This window comes from Chelonoidis abingdonii, chromosome 2 (assembly GCF_003597395.2).
Source record: "Chelonoidis abingdonii isolate Lonesome George chromosome 2, CheloAbing_2.0, whole genome shotgun sequence".
NCBI lineage: Eukaryota > Metazoa > Chordata > Testudines > Testudinidae > Chelonoidis > Chelonoidis abingdonii.
This window is the reverse complement of record NC_133770.1, coordinates 63,354,449-63,372,894: the sequence shown is the minus strand read 5'-3', so window position 1 is coordinate 63,372,894 and position 18,446 is coordinate 63,354,449. Positions and strand designations below refer to the sequence as shown.

The window sequence follows — 18,446 nt, the reverse complement described above, 5'->3', positions numbered from 1 at the left end:
AATTACAATAGGCCCTCAGAGTTATATTTCATATTTCTAGTTTCAGATACAAGAGTGGTACATTTATACAAATAGGATGATCACACTCAGTAGATTATAAGCTTTGTAACGATACCTTACAAGAGACCTTTTTGTATGAAGCATATTCCAGTTACGTTATATTCAAACTCATTAGCATATTTTCATAAAATCATATAGAGAGCAACGTCTCAGTCACTCTTTGAGTTGACAGCTGGAAGTCCTGGAGGTGGAAAGTGTGAGGAGGAGGACACTGGGAAGAGCAGGGAGCAAAGAAGAGAAACTGAAAGTGAAGTTTACTAGGCTTGACCGCGATGAACTTAACATCTGGTTTTTAATGATAAGGGGCAAAGCTAGCAAAGAGATTCAAGAAAGGGGTGGCATAGCACGCTGCAAGGAAGAAGTTGGCGTTTGTGGTGTTTTGGATAGACTGCAGGGGGAAGATGTGAGCAAAAGAGACAGAGTAATCACAAAGATGACTCATGCTTAGACAAAGGTTTCAGTGGTGATGTTAATTATGAAAGAGCAGATTTTAATTATATTGAACGGGAAGAAGCAACAGTACTGGGATGTTATGGATGAGAGGTAAATTGGAGATTTCCCTAGGGAAGAATTATCCTATAAAGAGCAAAAGGGTGGGAAGGGAACAAAAGCTCTACAGGGTGGAATTGGGCAGGAAAGGGCAAAGAAGTTGGGGTGATCAGTATAAATAGGGTCATATTTGTGCCTTAATAGTTCACAGGGAGTTAGATAACAAATGCTGTTATCAGTATAGAGTTTTGTATGTCTCTTCCCTTGCAGAGTTTCCTGAAAGTCTCTCCTGTAATCTCATTTGTGTCACTTAAACATTAGCTTTAAGCCCTAGCTGTGTTGCTCAGGGCTGTGAAATATTTCGCTCCATGAGCACCGTAGTTAGGCAACCTAACCTCCAGTATAGGTGCAACTAGGTCCATGGAAGAATTTGTCTATTAATCTAGCTACCACCTCTTGAAGAGGTGTTTTAACTACATAGACGAAAAATCCCTTCTGCCAATGTAGAAAGCACCTATGTTACAGCACTACTACGGTATAACTGCATGGCTGCAGGCCTGCTGCTGTAGCCTGTGTAGTGTAGACATAGCCTAGTTGCACTCGTTCCTCCTTGCTTGTTTGCTTCCTATGTAGTAAAATTACTGTTAAGGACACCTCTGTATAGGAAATGCCACACTTTACTGTTCTTGCACATCATTGGTCCTCGTTCCCGATTTTTCAGTCACTGTAACAGAGCTGACAAATTGACTGACAGTCTTTCTAGCCAGCGCTGCAAAGTCTTATGCAAGTACAGAGTGAACACAAACTTCAGTTCTTCTCAAAGAGAAATACAGTTTCTCTTAAAGTTACTTTCCTTTTGTGTTTGCTCCTTTCTCAAGCAGCTGCACTGCCGCTGTCAACAAAAGAACAAAGTAATTTTGCTCGGAGAAAACTCACTCCAATTACCCATAATAATTTGTAGGAGATGTTTTAAGTGTGAAGAAACAGTATATGCAATGATTTTTCCTCTATTCCCCTGCAAGTTTTTCCACTCATCTGTTATATCTATTTTTCACCAGATATTTTCTCAACATAAAGAAGTATATAATTAACGTTGGGGATGGGAGGGAATTAAAGGAGAGAATAAAGATATTTAGCCAAGTGCAGTTGTATGAGAGGTCATTTCTGTATCTTGTGTGGGAGTTAAAAACATCCAAGGAAAACTGGAGAAGTAAACTGTCTCAAGTGAAGGATGCTGTTTCAAAAGGCAGGTGCGGTGCGATTGTGTGTACATCCCCTGCCCTGAGTTAGTCCTGTTTTTCAAGATAGCAATAATGACATGTTGACAGATGCTCTGAAGCTTTTCTATATTGTTTCGTTTAAAATCTCCCTTCCTCATCATAGAACGTATATTATTGCTTTTTTGTTATATGTATAGTAAACCCATTGTAAAGATGGTGTGCAAAGGGGAAAAATGGACTTCAGCCCTTTTTTAAGTAGATGATATGGAAGCAAGACCCAAAAGGCATTTGTTTTTTATTTATTTATTTATTCATGTATTTACTTTTTTTTGTGGAAAATATTTTTCTTTCCATTAGTTTTTAACATTAAAAATTTGCTTTCTGTCTAGCTTGGAAAACCCTGTGATGACTGGAGAGTTGTTAAAATGATACTGCAAGAGCAAAGAAAGAGAGTAGAAGTTGAGCAAAAGGGATTTTTAGTTAGTTTGTTTAAAACTTTTCAATTTTGTTTTCACTTACTTAACTTCAGTGATGAACTGACTTTTTGGAGAGAGGGAACCTTTGCTGATTAAGCTCCCTCTTCCACCAAAGTGTGAAAGGTAACAATATACATCTTCTGAGACCTTGCAATACCAGTGAACCCAGAGAAGACCAGAGTCGATATTTCTGACGGTGAGAAAAAAAAATCTATTCATTTTTTTTTAAAAAAGCAAATCCTTCTCAGGTCTGCTTTATGCACCATAATGAAGCAAAAAAGACACACACTCAATTTAAAAAAATCCTCTACAGGTCACCTTTTAAAAAAATAGCCAAACGGGAGAGTATCTATTTTCATTTGAAATAACTAATAGGGCTGAAATCCAGTGTGTCTTTTTCTTGTGACAGGTTTTGCATTTAACGTTTTCACAGGAACATACCGTCTGCTCAGTAACTCCTTAACATTAAGCATTTTCTGATTTGGATTGGAAAAGTTACATGAATGCTCTTTGTATAGCAAACTGTGTTCTCCTGTTATGATTTTCGTATGCTTGCTCAACAGGATGTTCGATTTCAATCCAAGTACCTGACTGAGGAACTGAGGAGAATTTTCACTGAAGACACTGATTCAGAAAGTGAAGTGTTTGAAGGCTTTGCTCCAAGTGACCTGGATGTAAACAATGCGAATGGAATGATGGTAAAGTTAGCATTTTCATTGTGTTCAGACACGCAATACAGACTTCTCCAGCCCCTTTCTTCTTTCTTTGTGTAATCCTCTTGTTTTCATACAGCTGGCCGAAATTTATTTTATTTAATGATGTCAAATGTTTGTGCTGAAGATAAATGTTATATTACATTAATAAAAGACAAATTTTCCTTAATATTTAATATCATAAAAGCCAGAGATGGAAAATATCTACTAGTGCATGTAATGAAGTACCATCTGCTTAAGGGAAAGAGGATTGGTTACTGTTCACAGCGGATGAAATTCACTCTTGTGCAGAGGTCCAGCACAAAATCTATGCGTTACTTAATCCCACATCCTTACATAATTAATGGGCATTGCACTGGTCTCTGCAAAGGGCAGAACTGCACCCACTGTGAACAGTTTTTTTTTTTTTTTTGAATTGTTGGTTTAGCTAAACACAAGATGAAGTTTCCAGTTTTTCAGATTCTGACACTTAGTAATAGTCTGTGCTAATAATGAGGATAAAAAGTGGCCTGTTCCCATGTGATAGCTGTCATTATAACATTATCTCTGCTTTCAGCCAGTGGAGTCAGATTTGAGTGATGGAGAGAACAATAATTTCTCTTTACTGGGTAGTGAGGAGGAGGAGGAAGAAAAGGCTTCCCCCAAGAGAAGCAGCTTTGGTCTTCGTGTGGCATTTCAGTTCCCCACAAGAAAGTCTGCCAAGAAGAAGGTGCCTGAACCAACTTTTTCCAAGCTACACTTGCAAGACAATAAACCCCCTAAAGCTCTCACAAGAGAGAGAAGCAGCAAGCGATGGAAGAAACTAGAGGGGTCTGCCTCAGAGTCTGAGGAAGATGTCAAAGAGACTCGTGAAGAAAGCTCCAGTGCCCTGCTTAAAAGAGCAATAAACATCAAAGAAAATAAAGCCATGGTAAGACAAAGGAGACAAAAGCCAGTACTCACTAATGGCATGTCTTCACTACAGAGTTACTAGGTGATTGGCATCCAAGTCTAAGCATTCAGGTTAGCTCTGCCTGGTTGTGAGCAGCCACACTGCAAAGCCACACTTGAGTTACTGTGTCCATAGTGGTGCTGCACTCTTTTATATGTGTGTCACTAGGCCTTTTGGGAGGATATCCCATGGTTCTTTGTGCTACAGTAAACTGAGCTACTCCCAGTGAATTGTGGGAGTACTTGTCTGTCCTGGGCTCACTGGGAGAATTGTGGGAAGGCATTGGAGTGGTTTAGTTTGTGTTCTTACTACAAAGTGTGTGGGTTACCTGCCTGAGTGAAAGCCTCACCTGAGTTCTAGCCTATATACCCTGAGCCTTGCCGGCTAGCTTGGGTTGAAAGTACCACAAAACTCAGGGCAGAGGCTTTTATATATGGACGGAGCAGGATTAGGGGGCAACAACTGACTAAAAGTCGAGGTTATCTCTGTAGTGAAGATGCACCTTATAACTAATCCTATCAAAAAGCATTGCCATCCATTAACTTTAAATGATCTATTGTGCCATTATACAACAGAGTTGCTAATTTACACTGGCTGAGAAACCTATTGCAGTTTACTAAATGGAAAAATAAGATAAAGCAATCAAGACTTTTGCATCTCTAAGTGTATGTTCACTTGTTTGAGAAGTGTAGTTTAGAGTTAACTTTCCTCTTACGCTAATGTACTGTGTGTGAGGGATACTATTACCTTCTTGCTCTTTGTCATGATGCCTTTGGGTATGCAACCCAAAGTCCCATTGGCCTTTCCTGCTGCGATATTGTGATACAAACCCATACCTCATTTGGGTTCCCTGTTACCCTTTCAGCTTTACTGCTTCTCATGTTTCTGCTTCCCATTGGGCATGAATATTTGATTATTTTACCCCAGGGCTACTGGCTTGTATCTTTCCAAGTAAAAGCTCATTTTATAGTTTCTTAAGCCTTGTCTACACTATGGGGGGAGATTGATCAAATTTATGCAACTTCAGCTACGTGAATAACATAGTTGAAGTCGACGTACTTAAATCTACTTACCATGAGGCCCACGCTCCGTGATGTCGACTAGAGACACTCTCCCATCGACTCCCTTTGCGATTCTCATTCTGGTGGAGTACAGGAGTTAACAGGAGAGTGATCGCCAATCAGTTTAGTGGGTCTTCACTAGACCTGCTAAATCGACCACTGATGCATCGATTGCTGCGCATCAACCCCCTGGTAAATGTAGACAGGCCTTTCTCTTGTTTCTAATTTATCTAGATTCCTCTGTATAATTGTGCTGTCCTCACTGGTATTTACAGCTACTCCCAGTTCAGTATCTGTGTGAATTTCATTAACATCTTTATTCTCATCCAGATCACTAATGAGGGTGTTAAATGTGACAGCTGTTAGATAATAATTAAAAACATATTAGGTCATCACTGAGAAATGTCATGCACTCTTTGTGGCCTCCTCATGCCACATGCCGTTCTGCCATGGTTGTCTCAGATGTTTGGTAGTCAAGAATCACCACCATTTTCCCCGTTTAAGGTCTTCCCCTCTTATGAAGCTACCTAAAGCCAGCAGCTGTTGAAGCCCAGAGTGAGAGTCCCTTCAGAGTAAGTCAATAGTATTTCAAAATGGCCAGCCAAGATGATATAGAGAAGACAGGCCCAGGGTCTCTCGTATAGTACATGTACAACAGAGTATTACTGCTGCTTTGCTTAGGGTGCACTGTGCTAGTGACATCACACTTGCCGTGTGGGGGGGATACTGACCAACAGTACATTGTTTTGCAAAGGGGTGTGTTTATACTCGTACACACAAAAAGCCTGATTACTATCGGCTGGCTCCAATCTGCTGTGTGGAATGTGGCAGTGTGGCCTCGCTAATAGAGAGCTCAGGCTGGGCTATTGGATAAGGGAAGCTTCTGACTGTTTTCACTGGGTTCTGATAAAGAATGACTAGGAGAAAATTCTGGCCAGCCAACAAAAGTCACTGAGTCTATGGCTACACGACAGAGCTTGCAGCCACTCTGCACCAACGGGAAACAGATCTCCCATTGACTTAGCTACTGCTGCTTGCTGGTGTAATAATATCAGTGGGAGGAGCTCTCCTGCTGACGTAGGACTGTTGACATTGGCACTTAGGTCAGTGTAATTTACACTGCTGAGGGATCTGGTTTATTTACACCCCTGGGTGACATAACTTATACCGAAAAATAAGCTGTAGTGTGTACATAGCCGAAGCCCGCACTGTCAAAATAACTTAGTGTGTTAGCAATTTTGTATTAGGAAAGTATGTGCCAAGATAGTCCACAAGAAACCTCTTATAATCCCCTTGATGCAGTTACGTCCACTTTTGTTGTCAAGGGATTAGCTTTCCAATGTTAACTGCAAATTTCAGTCATTATTGGTCATGGATACTGTAACCTCGGTATAACACACTTCTTTAGAGCCACATTTGACAGTGTTGGATGTGATTTTTAGCTGCACGACTTCTGTATAAATCAATGGGAGTCATGGTGCTAAAACAAGCTGTAGAGTTTTGAACGTTTGGGGTAGAGGTTTAAATGAAGTGTTTTAAAGAGTGGTTACTTACACTGGGATTTATTGTATTTGAAATAACTCAGAATGTGTGTGACAACAGAGCATGGTAAGGACTGAGTAGGTTAAATATTTGCAAGTTTGCAGTGAGACTTCAATAAGGTATTTTTTATTAATTTCAGCTTGCCCAGTTGTTAGCAGAACTGAATTCTATACCTGAACTGTTTCCAGTGAAAACAGCCACCTCAACTCCTTCTGTAAGTTTCAGTATTTGGTTAAATATAATATATATTGTTGCTGAACGAATGAAATGTATCTTCTGATGAATATTTTTATCCTTTTTTTTTTTTTTTTGTAATTTTATTTGTATTGACTTGATATTAGTTATATATTATGTAAAAAGGCAGGGTAGGCTACCAAGATATACAGGTAAAGAAACAGCTCAAATTATGCAATGTATATTTAAAAAAAAAACAAAAAAAACAGACCTAAAATTAGGCACTGCCCCATTAACTTAGACTCAGAGAGGCTCATGAGACACTAGACAAATGCATTTGAGAATGATGGTTGGACGGCAAATAGGATCTTGTAGCTGGAAAGCTAAAGAGAGTGAAGAAACTACTGTTTGTTTTCAGATCGTATCTGTTTTTTGCTAATTTTCCTTTCTGTTAAAAGTCCATGTTTCCATTAGAACTGTGATGGGAAAGCTCAGGATGTTTCTGTGTTCTATCTCTAGAGCATCTCTTTTTTGGCTACCAGCATAGAAATCCCTAATTCTCTGTGGTTACTGTGGGCTAATGTTAACTTATCAAGTATTCCAAGTCCACACATACTCCAGGAGGGTTGCACATCCATGTTCCTGACTTTGGGAAGTCCTTGTAAAATGTTGCCCTGATAATTAAGTCATTTGTGACCCATATTATAAAATATGTGAGAGGCTGGCTCCTTGCTGGCTGTACTTCAAATATTTATTGTGATGTATTAAACCTACTTTAAATAAATCTCTGGATTCCAGTAATATATATTCAGTATTTTTATTCTGGAAAGAACCTTGGGGATAGAGTGTTAGAATGCCCCTATCCTTATGGCAATATTCCCCACTTGTTACGTATATGATCATCTTGTATGTATATGTTCACTTTTTCATTTCTTTTTAAAGTAACAATTAGAGTATTGTAGCAAGTTCCCCATCTCGAGGCGTAGGTCTGGTAGTCCCATGCCCATATAATCTCTGGTAGTTTCTCATCCCAAACACACAACAGATGAGACAATTCTAATAGAAACGTGTGTTGTTTTCCTCCTCTAGAAACAGAAGAAAACCCCAAGGAGAACATTTTCTGAAGGCCAGACAGAGCGTCGTACAAACCCAACCAGAAATGCTCGTCCACCAGAGAAATTTGCCTTGGAAAACTTCACTGTGTCTGCGGCTAAATTTGCAGAACACTTTCATAATTACAGACAACAAAATCTCCTAATAAAGAGGAGACTCAGTGGGGTATTTGCCAGTTTAGTTTGTTTACTAACCTTTGTCTTTTGGAGATGTCACTCATGCTACTTTGAGCTGGCCAGCATACAGAGTGGGGACAAATGTAGCAGAAAGCCAACTAGCATTTAGAACCTTGGTGCTGGAATTAGAAGCAGGAATAAAAAGGATTCTGGACCCTCCCCCTTCCCTAGTCACCCAAGCTATTTCAGTATGTAACCCATCCCATTTGAATGTGTATCGAATTATGATTATGTATCAGATTAATATTTGTATTATTTAGTATTTGAAATCCAGTAGTGCCCACAGTGTGCTAGGCCGGAGGCAGGCTATGGAGTGGAGTGATAAGGAGGTGGGAGGGAATGGGAGGAGAGGTGAACAGCTTCACTCTTGGTGACAGCAGAGGAGTAGGGAGAGTGTTTGAAGGGAGCAGAAATCAAGGCTGAGCTTGTTGAACTTCAATTTAAGAATTGGTAAGAACCTGTGTGGAGAGAGGGGAGGATGGAGGAGGACTTTAGAAAGAATTCAGAATTTACGAATAAGGAACAAAATATTTTTGGAGCCATGTGATTTTCATTTTTGTTACATTTGTCCTCCTACTCCATCCCTCCTGTTGTCAGTCATAGTCATGGGTCCTGGTCTGCTATTAAATGGTAAACTTTCTGTGGTAACGATTATCTTTTGTTATGTCTGTGTGCCATGCTGAACCACAATAGGACTGTAATCCTGCTTGGGTCCTTTTGTGCGCTATCACAACATAAATATTAATGGCAACGACAGAGATGGAAAATTAACACATAGGTGAGGGATGTGGCAGAAGGGAATGAGGAGAGAATGAATTATCAGGTGGATGGCCATGAGGCTCTCAAGAGGCATTCAGTAGATCAGGCATGCAGAAATAGAATGTTGGGGGTCAGCCAGGATTGAGATTTGTTGGGGTGGACTTCAGTTGGGGAGAGTTGCAAAAGAATCAGTGTTGGAGGAGAAAGTAGAGTCAATTTTATTAAACAACAAGAGAGGGAGGGGAAAATCAGGAGAGGGCTCAGAGAAGCAGAGTAGTCATAGATTGGGAGGTCATAGTGTGAAAAGGTGGACAAAGTTGGAATAGAGGTGCTGGTTGTAGAGGGAACTCGGTTACTGGAAAATCAGAGAGGGAATAGTGCTGAGCTAAGACGAAGTTGAGAGAGCGGCCATTTTGGAGAGCTGATCGGATGTTGAAGGACAAACGAGATGAGAGCAAAGGCTAAGGGGTCAGATGGGACATCAGTGTGAAAGTTGAAACCTCTGGAGGATGGGGGTGGAAGGAGAAGCAGAAGGAGAGCTTGGTGTATCAAAGTGAAGAGAAGGATGGTTGCGGAGGAGTTGGTGGCTGGCAGATAAGTTACATGGAGAGGGAGTGTAGAGTCTGATCAGGCGCATTGCTCAAAGAAAATGAAGGGGTGAACTGGATAAGGCGGAGGGTGCTGGACGTGGCACCACCTTTCTTGAGGATGAGTCAGGAAGGGGAGAAAGGGAGGCTGCTGTGAGCGTAGCTGTGGAGGTTTCAGTAGGTGCTGAAGATGGAGGGGAAAGAGATAAAAAGGTGGATGGTAGTGATCTTTTTCTGTGGAGGAGGAAGTGGATAGATAGTCTGGTTGATTGTCATTGGAGGAAAAAAGGGGAAGAGTTTGTTGGAGAAAGATACCAGATGTATGAAGGAGGCAGATTTCCTGGGAGGAAGAGAGAGATGTGGTGGTAGGACAGGGATTTTTGAGGGTGTTTGAAGGGGTCGGGGAATGAGGAGGCGCTAGAGCTGATGAGAGCAATAATGATTGGGTTGGTAGGAAGGATAGGGAGTTGGAGGTGACCACAAACCCTAGCTATATGTTCTGTTCTTATAGTCAGAGCATATTTGATCTAAAGGTAAAAGCACTTCACCCATAATAAGACAAAAGATGATGAGATAGTTTGTTTTGTAGGGTGACTGTGGAGTGCGCAAGAGAAGGAGATCATCTAAATACTCATCTTACCGTCCTGTTGAAGATATTACTGATGAGGACTTGGAGAATATAGCAATTACAGTTAAAGATAAAATCTATGATAAAGTCCTGGTAGGTGCCTGCTTTTTCCTTTTGATTGCTTAGAGCGAGGGGCATAAGATGAAACTACTTCATTTCATGAAGTGAATTTAATGCTCACTGAAGTGCCAGAATAAGAGCCCTGGAGACTACAGTGCTGTGTTTATCTACTGTGCAAGAACAGCAAGGAAGCTTCTCTCCCTTGCTTCAGAGGATACTGGAGAAGGTAGTGCATTGTCTGTGCTTAGCCATCTCTTGCTGTCTGCAAACAGGTGCCAGTTGTGGCCATGTTCTGCTATTTACCTGTTGCGCGGGAACTATATTGAGACCACTAATTAACTTCCACCAAAGGCCTATTAGATGGAAGTGAACATAGCCATGAATGATCTGGGTGCAGTATAAGCCAGTGATCTAGAAGCAAATTGCTCCACATCCCATTTGTGTTCCTCTGTTTCCCTTGCCATAAATTACTCTGAAGTGCTATCATGCGAGAGGAGTGCTGAAACCTGGAAGAGACGTGGTTATTCAAAAGGACATTAATACATGTCTGTGGCATGTTGTTGCATAAGCAGAGTTACTCTTAAAAACACCGACTTTGCCACCTTATCTGTGCACAGATTTAAAATGAACATGAGCCCCTCTGTTTTGGGGTTTGATGCTGTCACAGGGATTACTGCATGAAGATTATCTAATACCCTGGAATTTCAGAATGGTGGATATTGAACTGCTGAGTGACTCTGGGGGTTCCTAGCATTTGCCATGAGTGGAGTGGAACCAGAAATATAACTTAGGGCTCATGTAGCACATTAGATTCCTAAGCCTTCAGGACAGGGACCATCTCTTTGTTTTGTAAAATACCTAGCGTACTTTTGAGCACTGTAGAAATGATCATGGTGGTGGAAGTTGTGTTTTTTCCTAATGTTTTATTAATCTAGTTGCCTCTGGTTCCCAAGGAGAAATTTTAGTGTTTTCCACCTCCAGCTGAGAGCTGTGTTAGAGAATTCCAGCACCTGGAGTCAAGAAGTTCAACATGATGTGAAATGCTAAATTTTTACGTGTCTCTCTCCCCCTCCTTTCCAACTTTAGGGCAGTACGTGCCACCAGTGTCGGCAGAAGACAATCGACACTAAGACAATCTGTCGTAATCAAGGCTGCGGGGGTGTGAGAGGACAGTTCTGTGGGCCGTGTCTTCGTAATCGATATGGTGAAGATGTGAAATCGGCACTTCTGGATCCAGTAAGTATCCAGTTCTTTGGCTTTGTTAGCTTCACAATCATCACGGCTTTCTGGGATAACACGAAATTCAAACATTCTGCCACATAAAAGCCTGAGTAGGGTGGTTGTGATTGATATTTATCTTGCTGAGGGATGAGAGAGCAGGGCTTTCGGCCTGCTCTTAGTTGCTCTCAGGTGGGGGAAAGAAAACTCATGAGGTTGAGAGGATGAAAGGGACCTGATTCTCCCAAGTTCTTGTGTAGCTTTTTTCCTCCTTCCCTGATGCTTTCACTGGTCTGCTCTGGTCTGCAATGCAAGCTACTTGTTTCAGATTCTAAACTTAAACCTTGGGAAGGAAAGAACCTCAAGAATTTAGGTTTGGGTCCCTTTTCTTTCCTCGAGCCCCTGTCCTATCAGCAGAGTGCATAGACCCGTCATGTCCAAATCCATCCCCTTTCATGGCGTATGGCTGCCTTGGCAATTCATATACACTTAACAGAATAAAACTCAGCCTAAGTTTCCTCTTCAAGCTTGCCTCTTTGTTGCCCTCCCCTCGAGACACTCGCCTGGTTCCCACTTCCAGCATGACAGAGCAGGACTTAACCCTGAGCCTAATAACAAAAAAGCCCAACGCTGTACAAGGTCTTAGGTCTGCCTCCCAGAGCAATGGCCACCTTCGTTTTTGTCTAATGCTCCTGAAGTAACATGTTACAGGCAGCAGACCTCCTCTCCTTGCTCTGAGCCTGTTTTAAAAAATGATGATTTTTTTTTTAAAAGGACATTAAAAATGTTTTTCCTTTCATATTAACTGAATGTTGCATGTGGCTCTTTCATACAACCTCTGAGTTAGCATCCAAACCCACCGCTTCCTGGAATTTGGCTTCACTGGTAACATAAACCTTAGCCTGGGGGTCCTGCCCGAGGACCTTTTCTGCCTTGTTCTCTGGCTCAGAGACATTCCACCTCTCTTTATATCCTGCTTGGAGCTGCTAATTGGACCAACCTTTCAAGATGACTCAGCCATAGTTACCCTGAATCTTAATAATGGAGGTTTTTTATCGCCTTATCCTAGGGTGCTGGAACAGAAGAGTCCTGCTTTTTATATTCTGTTACAACACTAGGGAAATCAGTATGACTATAATTTGTTGAGTGTGAGCTTTGAAAAATTCCAAGAATGTGTATTTTTTTTTGTTCAATATTGCAAACTTTTTTTATCAAAAGATTGATTAATATTATCCACTAAAGTATTTGTTTATGAAATACAATATTGCCCTGCATAAGGTATTGTTACATAAAAGTGGCACTTTCTTTTATTTCAGGTGGGTAATGGGGTTGGAGAAGACAGGTTTGCATCTAATACCTCTGTAGATAACTCTACCCCTATACCTTTCTCTCCCTGTCTGTAATTCAGAATTGGATTTGCCCTCCTTGTCGTGGTGTCTGTAACTGCAGTTACTGTCGCAAGCGTGATGGCCGCTGTGCCACAGGAATGCTCATCCACTTGGCAAAATTTTATGGTTATGATAATGTTAAAGAATATCTTGAAAGGTAAGATGATGATTACATAACTGCTTTAGAATTGAAATCCACACTTTTAAATGTGCTGCCTTAGTTCTAATCAGGCTCTCAGAATGTTGTTTTCATTTAAAAATAACTTTGGTCTGCGCTAAAGCTCCAGAAAGTCCATCACAAAATATTGAAACTTGCTAAAACATCTAAATTGGTACTGTGACTTTCAGTCTGGGCCCACAGAAATTGATGGCAAAACTCCTCTTGACCTCATGTTAAATCTTGACAATCATCTTTACTGTGCAAATGAATAAGGCAATTTGGAAACTGAACCAGTATTTCATATTATAAGAGTTAGACTTAGATTTGTTTCTTGACTCAATTTTTTGTGTGCTTCTGTGGAGCTGTGACCATCTAATATCAAAGCTTTAGTTTATGGGAATCTGATACTTTTGAAAAGTATAACATTTTTCTATCTGTTTTCTAGTTTACAAAAGCAACTAAATGAAGACAATTGAGGATGCTGAGCACAGCTACCTGACCTGCAGACAAGTTTTTTTTTACTTCAGGGTTTAAATTTTTTGATTACAATGATGTTTATACAAGATAGAATTGTAGAATATAGCTTTGGATTTTTTTAACTGATTGGTCTTTACTAAAACATTTCTTGAGAAATCTTTGTATGAGGAATTTACATGCAGAATATTCTTTTTATGCATAGACATCTGTATACAGAGCAGAACAGCACTTTTAAAACTTCAGTGGTTAATTTTCAGTAGGGCTACAGAACCAAGTAGGTGCTTAACTCCAAAGGTGGTGAAAGGAATTGTGTAGCACTAAAAATTTAATGAGTGGGGGGGGGAAGGAGAGTGAGAATTTTTGGCCTAAGCAAACTATTAAAGAGCCAAGTTTTTGAAAGCCTTCCTTTTTGTGCATGAGTAAATCAAGTAACTGCATGCCTCAGTTTGTGGGCAAAAGTAAGTTTTGCCCCTGCAAAGATAGAAGGGAGTCCTTTTGAAAACTTTATTGAAATTCAGTTCTGGTCTGTGCAGTTTATTTTTAAAAAGTAGTTGGTTCAGCCAGTACCGGTGCCACGGTTTCTCGTGCCCTAGGCCCATGGCCATTTTGCCGCCCCCCGGGCTGATCCCACGGCTCTGGTGGAGCTGCCCCCTCAATCCTGGCTGCCTAAATGGTAGCACCGCCCCTGGGTTCAGCAGTGATGCACCTGCAGTCAGAGTGATACTTGACCCTTTTAATTGTACAGTGTTGATATTCTTAAATAATTCCTACCTGTCTGCTTAGCTAAAGGCAGGCTTTACAAACACCTTTTTAAAAACCCCTGTTACTGCAGCCTCAGATTTACACAAATTTTGACAAATATTGGATGTTTTACTCTGTGTAGAGATAATAAAGCATTTTCAATAGAGGAGTATTTTGTGTGTGTATGGGGGGGGAGGCGGGTAGTTCAGCATGAATATAGAGTTTAATTTTCCATAACCTGCCCCTCTCAGGGAAAATGTTCATTAACAGGTATAAATCTAGTTTAGAGAGACAGGCATGTGTGGAAGAGTTGTACAACAGTAGGATGTACACTTTACCTTGCCCCACTACACAACAGCCGAATGTGAGAAAAACATTTATCTCCTTTTGACTACAGGCTGTGTGATAACACATGTGACTGTTGGCTCACTGTTAAACAGCCAAGAGTAAGGCTACTCCTGCAAGTACCCACTTAGCTGACTTCTCCTTGCTCTTCAGATTGAAGGTCCAAACATATGTGGGCCCTCTGGTTTTAGTTTTATATACTGGACATTCATATATGTGTTTGGTTTCCTGTCGATCAATTGGAATAGCTCTTACAAAGATGACTGGCATTGCTGGAGTCAGATCCTTAAGCCGGGCTTCAGCTATGAGCCCTGCCTGGATGTCCCATCGTGCTCCTGTATCAAAAACAGACACACAGTTTCAAATGGAAACTTGAATCATTCGTACATTGCAATGCTGCGCTTAATAGTAGATACCTTTCCTGAGGATAGAGCAGATGTGGCAAAACTGTAGGTAATTTGTGAGCCATGGTGCAGTTGCACACTCTGCATCTCATCACACAGCTCTATATTGAGCTTGGCAATGTTCTGGGTGGAATGCTAATAGCTTTCATGATTAAATGACTGGTCTATTCTTATGGAAACGTGATACAACATACTTCAGCGTGAGAAGAGAATCCAGCCCTCTTCTAGTTGATCTAAATGGAGTAACTCAAGGTACAACCATAAAAAACCCAACTGTGATTTCCAGGTCATGGGCTCAGGCTGCAGGGCTTAACACAGCAGTGTAGCCACTTGGGCTGAAGCCTGGGCTCTAAAACTTCCCCTTCTCTCCAGGCTTCAGAACCGCAGCTCCAGCCTGAGCCCAAATGGCTACACTAGCCCTGCATTCCAAGCCTGCTGACCCTGGCTCTTCTGTTGCAGTGTAGACAAACCTAGTGAAAGGCTGACAAAAGAAAAAGGTGTGTTCTTACAAAGAGATTACAGCAAGCCAGCGGGCTGTAAAGTCTCAGTGGAGAAAAGCCCTAGGTAAGTTTTTACCATGATGTAGCTTAGTAAAGGTCAGCCCTGTTCCCCACACTAGGGTTGAGCTCAGCAAGCTTCATCAAGGTAATACCTGTTGTATCAGGTGTTCACACTTGATAGGCCAGATCCTGCAAGCTGGCAAGAGCCCTCAATTAACTTGACTGGGAGTTGAAGGTCATGCAGCAGCTCACAGGAATAGGCCCCAAGAGGGGAGGTAGGACACACTATTTCAAATTTACATCACTCTAAAAAGCACTTAAGTATTGTTGCTTACTTTCTGTATGTGCAAACCACCCCCATCATTTCTGAATTCTGCTTGGTGTAAGGCAGTGTTTCTCAAACTTTTGTACTGGTGACTCCTTTCACAGAGCAAGCCTCTGAATACACCCACTCCCCCTTATAAATGCTGGAGGTGAAGCGGGGTTTGGGGTGGAGACTGACTGTTCATGAACCCTGATGTAAGGTTTATAAGGAAATTGAGGAGAGCGTTATTTTGATAAGCCATACTGATGTTGGATATACCACAAGACAGGATAAACCAATGATTAGACTTACAAAGGAAAGCTCATCTTGTACTGACCTTTTAGCCTAGTGTATGTTATAGGAAACAAATATTTGCATCTCTCAGATCTGCACACAGTTAAGAGCTACAGTAGGCTTGAGTGTGTATGACCACAAAGTTAAAGTTGCCCTGTGGTGCTTTGTACCCTTTCAGATGTTGAGTTCTGTAGGGTGTCAATTGTGGTGGAATACATCACCAGGATCTCTAAGACTTAGAGGGTTGGAACATTATCCAAGTCTAGGATGGCTTGTATGAATTAGGTTGAGTGTAGTCCAGGGAGTGGGTAGGTAGCACCTGTTTGCTGCAGCTGATATAAATCAGTTTTGCTTGAGTAAAGAGAAGGGGTTAGACTGTATGAATACACTGTTCTGTTTCCAGATTGCAAGGCCAGAAGGGACTATTGTAATTACCTAATCTGTATAGTCTAGACCTCCTGTACAACACAGAACTGGCCCAAAACAATTGTTAAAGCCAATGTTAAAGTGGACAGTGATGGAGAACATAAACATTGGAATGTATCAAGGGTAAATTACTCTCTCAGGTAAAAATTTACCTTATTTCTTTCTGAATTTGTCTAGCTTCAGCTGTCATTCATTGGATCATGTTACAGCTTTCTCTGCTAGGTTGAAGAGTCCATTATTAAATATTTATAGACTGATCAAGTCACCCCTTAACGGTCGTTATTAAATAGAGTGAGCACCTCGAGTCAATGCTGTCAGGCATGTTTTCTAATCATTCTCATAGCTCTTCTTTGTACCCTCTCCAATTTATCAAATCTTTATTGACTAGTGGACACTATTCCAGTGCCAAATGCAAAGTTAGATAACCTCTCTACTCCTCTAACATCTAATATGTGTGCTGGGACATCACCCACAGGTTAAGGTAGTATTGCTTGAATGGCATGTACCATAACTTTGTATTTCCTGGGATTCAGAAGCTTGTATTGCACTGAGTGCAGGTGAAGTTAACATTTTGAAAGGGCACAAGGCAAACTTAACTGTTATTAAATATTCCAAAACAAAGACAATAACATTTTGGATTAATTTCTCAGCATCCTCATGTGCCCTAGAATGTACTGACTGCATGTTTGTTAGTCATTTCACCACCTCTGCATCATCTCCTTGTCCAGCACACCACATTTCCCCCTCCTGCCTATACACAGGATCCTCAGGCTAAAGGGTCTAGCATAGAGTAAGGAAAGGACTGCGCTGAATCCCTCACGGTACAACACAACCCTATTCTTTCCACCTCATTCTTCCCTGCACTGTTTTAACACCTGCAGCTTCAAGCCCCTCTCACCCGTTTGCGGGGCTAGAAGGAACACATGTACCAGCTCCTAAGTAGAGATGCAGAAATCTAGATTTGGGCTCTGGTGCATGAGGAAGAGGGTCTTCCACATCTCTCTCAGCCTTCCATGTTGCAGATAGATGTGAACTACTTCATTCATCTTAATGAACTGCACTGAACATGCCTAGTCCCAGCTCCTCACCCCCATTTCTGCATTGTATGCCTGCTCTCAATACGATGAGGGAAGAGCAGAAACCTTTGCTAAATGCTTTGATCCCACTTCCATTCTAGAAGCATCAGGGGCAGTGATCCTGGAACCATGTCCCCACTGCGAGAAGCAGCTTAGGAAAGTATTCCCTAGCTCTGCACCAAAAAAATCAGAACCTCAAAGTGTTATGAGCAGCTCATGTGTATCAGGAACCCCTTGACCCAATGACTTGCTTTCCTTTGATCACGCTCAGTTCCATTGTGCAGGAAACATGATTCCATTACCATAACTGGCTGATACAATCTTCTATCATTGTCTGTTAAACAAGGCTCATTTCTTGGCAACATTTCTAAAGTGAAAGAGTCTGAACGTTGATTTTACAGCACTTAAAAATCTCACTATAAGTTCTGCTCTCAGGGCAAAACTTCCAAAATGAGCCCCTGCAGAATGCAAGTACAACCAGCAGGCACAGCCCATGTTCTCTGAAAGCTGTTAAGGTAGGGTTCAAACATGGAGTGCACAGGTGCAGCTCAGGTTCAATGACCAAGGCATGACACATTAAGCAGTGTAGTTACTGTGGTTAATGGCCTGAAAACCTAATTTCAGAAGATTCCTATTCTTCCTGCCTATACATATTTCATGCTTTTAGGCAAGTCAGTTTAGCTCATGCCAACCTAAAGATTCAGACTTTACCCTGATAACTTTTTCAATATTACTTCCCCCAATGGAATTTACTGAGAGAAATTCCAGGTGGTTGAGGTCATTTTGGGGAGGATAACAGTGACTGATCTTTTTGCCCAAACTTGAGCGCAGAACTATGTTAGAAGTACCAGGTTATTTTGCAAACAGTTAATTTTTAGGAGAGCCATATCTCAGAAACCCTTTGCTGAAATGACAGCAAATTTGCCCTGTTAATGCTACTCTGCACCTCCTTGAAGCACTGCAAATTTCAAGACAATCCAAGTAAGTGCCTTGGAGTCTTTAACAAAGCATTAAACCTGACTGTATAACAACAGAGTAGCAGCTCCACCACATAGTTAATGTATTGTAAGTTTATTAAGTAGAGACACTGGCCATGTCTGAATGTATGAATCCTGGTCTAAACA

General features: G+C 41.2%; 2 protein-coding genes across 4 annotated transcripts in view; one reads left to right on the top strand and one right to left on the bottom strand.

Annotated features, from left to right (window-relative positions):
* The window catches only part of CDCA7L (cell division cycle associated 7 like), a 26,466-nt gene extending 12,324 nt beyond the window's left edge, over window positions 1-14,142 (top strand). The window contains exons 2-10 of one of the 2 annotated variants that reach the window (XR_012655217.1): window positions 2,809-2,943; window positions 3,515-3,868; window positions 6,632-6,706; window positions 7,756-7,944; window positions 9,891-10,022; window positions 11,076-11,225; window positions 12,616-12,752; window positions 13,201-13,795; window positions 13,931-14,142. Coding sequence is in view for 1 of the 2 variants with exons in the window: in XM_032783395.2 (XP_032639286.1) it covers window positions 2,809-2,943; window positions 3,515-3,868; window positions 6,632-6,706; window positions 7,756-7,944; window positions 9,891-10,022; window positions 11,076-11,225; window positions 12,616-12,752; window positions 13,201-13,231 (1,203 nt within the window). In the remaining variant the exon portion in view is untranslated. Of the gene's footprint in view, window positions 1-2,808; window positions 2,944-3,514; window positions 3,869-6,631; window positions 6,707-7,755; window positions 7,945-9,890; window positions 10,023-11,075; window positions 11,226-12,615; window positions 12,753-13,200 lie in introns of both variants that reach the window. The other variant, XM_032783395.2, reaches the window with a different exon arrangement.
* A 191-nt stretch (window positions 14,143-14,333) lies between these two features.
* The window catches only part of DNAH11 (dynein axonemal heavy chain 11), a 308,320-nt gene continuing 304,207 nt past the window's right edge, over window positions 14,334-18,446 (bottom strand). For both annotated transcript variants that reach the window (XM_075062396.1, XM_032783410.2), the window contains one exon: window positions 14,334-14,653. In XM_075062396.1, coding sequence (XP_074918497.1) covers window positions 14,406-14,653 — 248 coding nt within the window. In that variant the 3' untranslated portion in view covers window positions 14,334-14,405. The remainder of the gene's footprint in view (window positions 14,654-18,446) is intronic.